Here is a 10,020-nt window from a genome sequence, read left to right on the forward strand (position 1 = left end):
ACAGTAAGTAGTAAATGAGGGAGAAAAGCTATGCTATCATCCGCTGTATGGGAGGACCACTACAGACTCGCCGAGATCTCCAGTTCAGTCACTCTCAACTAGTCTGCAAACCATTCTGCTGAATACTGAGTGAAGGTTAAAGTGTTACTGTGAGCAGAATGAAAACTGGAAACAAGGCCGAACGGTTAAGTTGTTGGAGCACCATCATGCTACCTACAGTTTCTCTAACAAATAGCGGTTATAATTTGCAGGGGGGGGTATCCAAACATTTTTGACAAAGGGGGCCAAACGGTGGCACTGACTTATACGTGGGTTGTAGCTGGATGATGCTTGTTAGTACAGGGGCGGCTGTGGCTCAGTTGGTAGAGTCGGTCGTCTCTAAACCGGAAGTTTGAGGGTTTGATCCCCAGCTCCTGCAGCCACATGTCCGTTGTGTCCTTGGGCAAGACCTGCTGCTTCATCGGCGTAAAAATGTGTGTGAATGTATAAATGTCAGCTAATACTGATGGTCACTTTACTTAGCAGCCTCCGCCATCAGTGTGTGAATGTTTAGGTGTGACCTGCGGTGTAAAAGCACTTTTGAATAGTCAGAAGACTAGAAAAGCACTATAGAAGCTCAAGTCCATTTCCCATTGGTTAATTATTAGATTTGATTGGTTGTTTGATTCAGAGCGGATGATTGCTCACAGTCATTAAATCTATCACTTTTAACGTCAGCAGCCTGTTGCTACAAAGTTGAATAAACTGGATTGAACTTGCCAATGATGGGACAAATTGCCAAATTACATCTGGGTATGGTGGCCAAGCGGATAACAGGGGCACGTGCCACCCCAGGCTGAGCTTCGGACACGGCACTGCTACTTTTCAAAACTCAGGAGGTCCTTTTTTTAAACGCATGCAATGTTGTTACTTTTCTGTATAGATGTATCACACGGTGCTTTTACATGCAAACAAGTATCCAGAGTATGCTTTTGTAGTGTTTTAGGTCTTTTTGGTGAGAAATACAATTTTAGAGCATGCAGGTTCTTTGTAGTTAAAGCTTTTAATGAGATGCAGCAACTAACATTTCAAAATCTGTTATGTCAAAACATTGCTTCATCTTATTAAAAGCTGTATCTTCACCCTGGTTTAATTAGTCCTAATGTTCTTGGAGTAGTACCCTACTAAAAACAGGATTCTTGGCATTTAATCAATCATCTAGTCCAGATGTCCAATCAATATTTCCAAAAGGCTTACTGAACTTGATGTTCACTTCCGTTGGTTGGCTTGTATATCAAACAGGGCTCACGCATACAAACCAAAAATATCCAGCATTTTATTTCTCTGGGACAAAGACGACGAACAGACGGGCTCCTCCTCTCTGTCATCGGCTGTTTCTTAACCCTGCTCTGTTTCTTGTGTTTTTTTTTTTCTCTCAGGGGGAGATTTTTCCGGAAGTCCTTATTCCCATCCCCAGTACTCCACGTACAATGAATCGTGGAGATTTCCAAACCCCAGTTTATTAGGTAGGTGTGTCCCACATCTCTGCACAGAGTTCTGCTCAGAGATCAATAATTGTATCATTGAGTTTCTTTTCATCCCACCTCACATCCCGCTTCCAACCTTTCTAATACACTCTTGTAATATGCTGTATCTTTCATTCGCCGCTGTTCAGCTTTTCATTACATTACACTTCTTTCCGTTCTGCACTTTACAGTTGGATACATCATAGACATACTAATGGTTCTGTGGAGGGATTTTTTCTAAAGACTGGCAATTAAAGGTGTGAATAGGTTTGAAGAAAAGGGAAGACAGAGTGAGAAAGAGAGAGAGAGAGGCAGAGAGAGAGGAAGGAACAGATTGGGAGGCATTTCTCTGCATGAGTCATCAGTGCTGCATTTTGGGATTCGTAAGATTTTATGTAAATCTGTTATTGTGGAGGAATTTCACTCTTACCACTTATTTATCATTTTTCATGCAATCATGAGAAGGATGAACAATTAACAATGTGAACTCATTCTCTTTTAAATGAAATGTGTTCTTCTGGGACAGTCTGAAAGAGGTGTGACAGCGCCAGAAATATAGAAAACATGTCTCCTTTTTTAATGATTGTTTTGTTACATTGTGACATAAAATGTTACTCTTTCTTTAAAGGTCGCATGTCATACTACTTTTCAACAATTTGAAATAAGTGTCAGAGATCCCCAAAACATGTCTGTGAAGTTTCTTGTTCTAAATCCACTCTGATCCTGTATTTGATCATGCCTATAAACCCCTCTATTTCAGCCCTGCTCAGAACAGGCTGTTTCTGTGTCTGTACCTTTAAATATGTAAATGAGCGGTGTCTGACCACGCCCACATTTGGAAGAGATTGGGTAGCTCAGGCTTTCTTTCACCATGCCCTACTGTTTACGTTAAGAAGGCAGACTCAGAGGGCAGAACAAACACCTAGCTGTGGGAGTGTCACCCACCTGGGGGAGGGGCTACTGCCCTTTGTGATGTCATGAAGGGAAAATCTCCAAACGGCCTGTTTGAGCACACATTTTCTGAAAAGTGGAGCAGGCAAAAGACGGAGAGGATGGACTTTTCTCTTAATTGGGGATTTGTAGACGGACTAGGGACACATGTTAGTGTTCAGAAAGTGTATTTAGCATAATATGTGACCTTTAACACTAAATTAGATTTATTTTGCTGTCAAATTTAAACTGCATTTCCAATTTAATCTCAGGGGGAGTATGGGGTGATTGTGAGTAATATTGCAAATCAATGCGCACCACTATAACTACAAGTGAGTAACTCCTCCCTAGTGATGACAAAATCTAAGTCTTAAGATAAGAGAAGAAAAAACACCTTGATCACAAATATTTTGATACAAAATATCCAGAAACACTCTTTGAGCTTTGCATCTGTGCTAAAGAGGAGAAATTAACCCTGAGCCAAAACTACAGTCAGTGTCAAAGTCGGCGTCTGGGGAGCTATCTAAGGGTCACGTTTAAAGGTGAAAGGGTCAATGATTGACGCTTTGAAGGTCAATAGGTGAGAAGGGTCAGTTTTTTTGGCCTCCACCTTTTATCCCTCTCTTCTCCTAACCTCTCGCCCCCCTCCCTCCTCTGTCCCCAGTGTTTCAGCAGGATTATGGGTCTCTCCTGGGGACGGAAATCGGCTGCTCCTCCAGTCTCTTCACCAGCCAGGCGGGACAGATGCAAGGTGGGTAAAGAAAGAAAGAAAGAAACAAAAAAAAAAGGCAGGAGGTATAAGAAAGAGTAAGAGAGGTGTTTGTAGAGGAGGAAAAATGATCATAGAACACTGACGGGAATAAAGGGGAACTTTCTGTGTGATAACGGATGAGTGGACACATAATATGAGGCCAGGAGACACTGAAAGGTTTAAGATTGATGGTCGGGAGGAAATGTGGGGAAAAAGATTTGAGTAAAGGTGACCAACGACAGACGAGAAAGTCAAAAAAAAAAAAAGGGCAAAGAGGGAGACAGAGGGCGTCTGAAGACTTCCCTGAGACTAAATAGTTTGTCAGACCGGCTTAATGCCTCACTTCCCCAAAGAGCCTCCTGAGATTACCTGGACTGTGGACAGACATAACCTGTCAACACACAGCTGGCCTGATTGATGGAAGTGACAGAGACAGGTGTGTGTGTGTGTGTGTGTGTGTGTGTGGAGGAGGGTATTTTTCAGAGTTTCAAAGTGTGTGTGTGTTTCAAGGTGTGTGTCTTTGGGGTTACAGTATTGAATTGACCTTTTCCCTGCGGAGAGAATAGACTCAAGGGATCAGCCGTAGTAGAGCTGTACTCAGTGTGTCAGCTTAGACTGTCACTTAGATAGTGTGTGTCTCTGCCCGTGTGTGTGTGTGTGTGTGTGTGTGTGTGTGTTAGAAGGGAACAGAGTAAAAAGAGTGACAGTGGATGATGAGAAGAGTGAGAGAAGGTAGCCTGAGTTCATTTCGTCGGTCGTACAAGAAAAAGGAGAGCCATTTTTTTTCCCGTCATTAGCTTCATCAGCTGGTGTCATCTCATCCCTGCCTTTTCACGGCTGACGTTCAAAGTACAATATAATCTTGAAATTGAAGCTGCTCATTTCACATTTACACAGCATTTCGGTGGGTCCTGAGCATTCAGAGGACGATTCAGATTTATTACAACTCGGGTCTCACTTTTGTCAATCTAACCATCGGACCTGTCGGTAATAAAAAGCTGCACTCGCCAAGTTAATTGCTTTTGAACGTGGGGAGAGACGGAGCCAGAGATGAGGTGTGGTGAAAGAAACATGATTAGAAGTGTTAGACCATCACACCAGTTTTAAACAAATCCCAACGCAAGCCACGAGAAAATATCAAACAAGTCCATCAGCCCACAGGACCGTAAAGGTCGATTTGTTCACATCCAACAGAACCTTTCCCTATAATAAAACCAATCGTGATGACAGAACAGATATATATTATAACAGTATTTACACCTTTTGTGAAGATGTGTGATGTCCGCAAACGCAAAGTGAACATAAGACGCTGTATGCACATGAGCACTAGGGGCAGTGTTGAGCCAGATGGGGTGGGACAGAGTCAACACAGCAGCAGGGACAACAATGGCAGAAAGTTTCAGAGACCAGCTAATAGACTTAAGTCCACAATTATCTACATCTGTGTGATGCCACTGCACAGCTATAACCAATCAACATAGAATCCTGCAAAACTAAATGGCAAACAAGTCGAGGACTGTTACGCCTGTGAACGTAGAAAAATGCTGCAGAAACAAAGTGGGAACAGTGCTGACGTCGTGTTCTGTCATCAGCAACCAGCTGATCTGATGTCACTATTGGTTGTTGATTTTAACAATATGTTAGTTCTGAAATCAGATATATTATAGTTTCCCACCTCCAGTGTCGTCATGTTTGTAGTTTTACATCCCGGACGTAGGGTAGTTGCATAAGGTGTGAGCGTTCTGGTGTGCCCTCTAGAGGTGACCTCCAGTAACTCGGGTAGTGCATTGCCAACTATGTTGGTTGTCTACAGGAACACAAGGATAAAAAACATTTATGTCTCCGGCCTCGCTGTCACCTTAAATTGGAATTTTTGACTTTTTCACCTGACTTCGAAATTAGCCTGTAATATTCACTGTGGCCCCTAGAGGTCACCACTTTATTATGATCATAGAAAAGACATTGGCTGCTGATGTTAGTAATGGACGGCCTCTGTGGACTGTATGTTCATCTCGAGGAAATGCCCACAAGTGACCCAAAATGTCAGTTATTTTTGGGGGTAGCCTTGTCTTAACGAATCAGATCCCACATCCTGGTGAGCACAGTGATATCACAACAAACAGACTTGTGGCTAAAACCCCTAAAAAAAAAAAAAGACCAAAGCTGTGATAAACATTTCTGGATTACATGAACAATACGTTTATTTTCTGCATTTTTTTTTCCCTCAGGGTCACCGTACTACTACGGAGCAACATCACGGGGCGCGGGCCCTGCTGCCACTGCAACAGCCTCCGCCTACGACCGCCACTGACCCCTCCTACAGAGAGAAGAGGAGGATGAGGAGAGGGATACGAGGGAGGGAGGGAGGGAGGGAGGGATGGATAGCACCAGCTTCGCTCAGTCAAAAAAACAAAACTGCCTGCTTAAGTGCAAAATGAGGATGAAGATTTCAATTATATGACGTCAGTAAAGTTCACATTTTCTTTATATGACACTCAAACCAACACTTAACTAGGCATGGCAGAGACAAATAACGGATGATAAGAAGAAAAGTTCACCCTCCCACAATGCAACAAGGCATGTTATCCCCATTTTCTTTTGAACCAATCATCCACTAATCCAAGAAGTCAGCAGAGCAGTGACAGAAACTGTATTGTGATTTTCTGGGTAAAACGAAGTGTTTTCAGTTATTTGTGATTAAATTCTTTGAGCTGATTCAAAAAAAAAAAAAAAAAAAAAAAGGAACACTCATTCAAGCAGTCTTTTTATGCCCCCCCCCCCCCCCCCCCCCACATCAATCAATCAATTTTCTATGCCATGCTGAGGTGAAGTAAAGACAATCCAATTTTCATAACTCTTAATGACCAAAATCCTCCACATCATTGTCATTCTAGTCTCTTTGATTTTGATTTCACACTTTTACCCTGATATCACAATGCTTCATACTTTGGGAGTGTTCAGTTCAACCACTGACCGTTTGCTGAGCGTCCTTTAGCTTAATGATGCTAGGCCTGTCAAGCTTACCTACCTTACACGGCGCCACAGTGATTACTGATTACTGTGGCAGATTTACAATCCAAACTGTAATCATGTTCGAAACCTTTAATCCATGATTTCAGACAAGACGATGACATAGACAGCCTCTTAATTTCTTGGTGGTACCAACTTACATGTTGACTGAAGTATCATTAATCTGTGGTAATTTTATCACCGTCGGCTAGCTAGCAAATTAGGCTAACCTGGCTTAAATACATATCCACGTTCTTAAAGAGTCTGTTTACATTCATACAGAAGAACAGCATTAGGGCTAACAAATCCTCGCTGCTTTGATAGACATGCTAATATTTGTAGCTTACCTTAAACCAAATCCACTAATGGAAATGTGCGCTGCAGTTTGCCCTATCTTGCTGATAGTTTGATGAGCACAAACCAGGACATCCATCCACTGTGTGTGTGTGTGTGTGTGTGTGTGTGTGTGTGTGTGTGTGTGAGTGTGAGATTTACAACATGTATTTTTACATGAACAGTAGCCTTATTCCATAGACTGTATAAAACATGGATGTACTGACGTCACCTCCTGGTAGCTTCAGTCTATAAATATTACACACACAAAAAGCACCCCCCTCTGAGTTACATGAACTTTTCAGACCAAAATCATTTTTTGAAGCAGGCTGTAAACATTTTTATTTCTGCTGTCAAAAACATGTATTTCAACATGTTAGTGAGCGTGACGTCCAGAGGTCTGCAGCCCGGCCTCAGGTGCTCACAGTAGCAACCATAGTTTGTCGCACTTCTGCGCTAGCTCCAATTTTTAACTCCAGATGTTTGCAGCTCGGCTGATTTTTTTTTTATATGTCCGGCCTCTTGTGTCTCCCACATCTTTTCCTAAAACACAAGTGCACAAGCCTTTTCTAAATCTGGTCCATATCTTAGTTTTTGCGCTTCTGTTTCCAAAGAAAGGCGACAACATAAGACATCACTCGACATGATGTATGAAAGCTTGACAGGCCTGCAGCGCTCACTTACTGTCGCTAAAACTGTAAATCATTGTCATTGTTTTGGGATGTGCTGAAGCAAATGGTAAATTTCAGTGGTTGTTGAAGTACCGCAATGTGTTTCCCCCCCGTTTTGAATCCTTTATTCTCACTTGTTCACTTCCATTTGAAGTGATTTAAAACGCTCTGGACTGACGGACATGCCTTTCAGTGACGCACAGCCATGAATCCGGGCTCCCCGCTGTTCAAAACAAAACGGCAACCAAGTTCACATCAGACCAAACGTAAAATCCAACAGGGAGTGTTTTTGTACATGAAGGTGCTATCCTCCCTCCCCCGGCCAAGACTTAAGTCGTGATCAAGAGCTATTTATGGTGGAGGAGACAGAGTAATATATTAAGAAGCTTTTCCGCGCTGCACTCCGGTGTGAGAGTGAATGCCTGTAATGATTTATAATATGTGTCACGCTGTTGTGCTAGAGTAGTGATGATGATGATGACGATGCAGTGAAAAATGAAATCTTAAAAACTGTCAATATGGAAAGAAGTCCTTGTTTATGAATATGAGGCGACTGCGATTTTCCTCTTTATGGTTTGTCGCCTGGTTTCAGTCGACACGGGTGCCACTGAGTAAAACGCCATTTTTTTCCTGCTTCCTGTTATAAAAAAAAAAAAAGAAGAGTCAGGACACGGTGGCACCCTCTCTTTTCTCGCTCTCTCTCTCGCTCTCTTTCTATTTCTCTCTTTAAACTCCCCAAAGATGGGCCCCCCCTAGTGGATCGGCTGACTTACTACAAAAGCACAAAGAGACTCAATCATCATTTAAAAGGCGCCATATTCGTTTTTTTGACTTCCTTTCAGAACCATCAAGTACTTTTTTCTTCTTCTTCTTCTTCTTCTTCTTCTTTTATCCTTTTGAGTGCTTGTCCTTGTGCTGTTTGACATCCTGAAACTATTTCTATAAAAGCATTGCTTTCATGAAAACACACAAACAAGTGAAACGGTTTGTTTTTTTGTTGTTGTTCGTCTCCTGCATAAGTTCTGCGCTGTGACAATGTATGACACCGGGGTCGAGGCCTTACCCATCCATGTACAGACAGCGTGGGACAGATTTGCCCTCGAGCACTGATCTGGAATCAGCGTGTTATCCTCTCTCAGATGTTCCCACAGTGTTGATCTTGCGAGGGGGCAATATCTTCCTAAACCTGTACATAGCTTCCTGTCTCACTTCTGTCCATACCAGATTTGTACAATAATCAGTGAACGAGAAGAGTATTCACAATGTCGATAGAAAAAAAATCACATTTGAATTTAGAATCTAGTGATGAAGCTTTCTTTACCATAAAAAGACGAAGAGGTGTGTGGTGTTGTTTTAGCCATCGTCTGCAAGTGTTTACACATTTTCTGTCCCTTCCTTTGTTTTTTGGGGTGTGTGTGTGGCTGACTGTAGCGCATCACTGCTACTGTGTAGTTTTTACTTAGACGCCCCGGTTGGAGGCATCGAAATCTGCAGCGTGAGACTTTAAAATATAGTTCTATAAACACAAAACCTATAAACACAGAACAGAGCTGTTAGTTTTTTTTTCAATCTTTGTTGTTTCTGGGTTTTTGAAGTAGTGATGAAGTGGATCCTTTTACATTTGTAGACTTTAAAAAAAAAAAAAAAAAAGTTGTGTGCACACAACCCTAAAGAAGATTCTTCTGACGGCTCGCCTGCTGTGCTGCCAGCGCGCTCCGCAGCAGGAGCCTTTTCCTTATTTCTGTCTTTCTCTCTTTGATCTTTCTGAGGCATTATTGAACCTGAACCACACCAGCTGAAAACAAGGACAGTGCCTTTAGTTTTATATATGTCAACACCCCCGACTGACCGCGGATCATTCAAACGTATTCAGCGCCCCTCCCGTGCAACTCTCAAAACTTAACTTTGTCTATCATGCATACACAGGGCTTTAGATGATATGAAGTCTAAAACAAGTTACTTCAATGCCAATTCTAAATTATGATTTACATACTTTACCAACAGAAACAATGCGGCTCTGAAAGCAGGACATATACTTGATCAAAGCGCCCAATTCTCAAACCACCGCCACTCAGCTGGATGTTTCCCAGAACTCGTCAGCCACAGACTTATACTTCTAATTTAGTATTTTGATTGTGTTGAAATCCCACTTGAGTGAAAATCCTTCAGCAATCTCCTCATACGCATACAATAAACAAACGCCTGGTGACAAAAAACAAACTACAAAATATCATTTAAAAAAGAGATCTATTTCATTAGAGCTGATAGAAGCCGTGTAAAGTCAGATAAGATGAAGGACTCCTTTTCTCTGTTATCAACTGGGCGTGCTCAGTGCTGCGGCTGAGAGCGTGAAGAATTCAGTTGTAATTGTTAGAATTGCTGTCATATCATTTCCGGCCACAAGTGGCAGCACTGAGCAACCCGTTCAGACACCAATGAAGGAGCCTTGCCTTCGAGAAAACGTTCCTCTTTGTAAAGTTTTTAACAACTACTTCTCAGTTTTTAACAACTACTTCTCAGTTTTTAACAACTACTTCTCAGTTTTTAACAACTACTTCTCAGTTTGGGATACAACATTCATGGTCCCAAAGTTTGGTGATCCTCTGACTTTTCTTCTCGCACCATCATCATTTCAGATTCTTTATAATACAGTGAATAGATACGACAAAGGCTACTAAAAAAACAAGCAACCATGACCCCCAGAAGATGTGCCCTTTTGATTTGGTAATCGTCACACTTATCCCTCGGGTGCTACCACAAGGTTAGCACGTGGTTTAAAATGAAATATCTCAAAAAGTATGAAAACGTATTCTCTCTGCAT

At 42.0% G+C, this 10,020-nt stretch overlaps 1 protein-coding gene across 2 annotated transcripts in view; it reads left to right on the plus strand.

Moving 5' to 3' along the window:
• pax5 (paired box 5) overlaps positions 1 to 9,420 on the plus strand; it is a 57,636-nt gene extending 48,216 nt beyond the window's left edge. For both annotated transcript variants that reach the window (XM_061065266.1, XM_061065268.1), the window contains exons 9-11: positions 1,419 to 1,505; positions 3,100 to 3,186; positions 5,415 to 9,420. In XM_061065266.1, the coding sequence (XP_060921249.1) occupies positions 1,419 to 1,505; positions 3,100 to 3,186; positions 5,415 to 5,497 (257 nt within the window). In that variant the 3' untranslated portion in view covers positions 5,498 to 9,420. The remainder of the gene's footprint in view (positions 1 to 1,418; positions 1,506 to 3,099; positions 3,187 to 5,414) is intronic.
• The last annotated feature ends 600 nt before the right edge of the window (positions 9,421 to 10,020 follow it).

This window comes from Labrus mixtus, chromosome 2 (assembly GCF_963584025.1).
Source record: "Labrus mixtus chromosome 2, fLabMix1.1, whole genome shotgun sequence".
NCBI classification, from domain to species: Eukaryota; Metazoa; Chordata; class Actinopteri; order Labriformes; family Labridae; genus Labrus; species Labrus mixtus.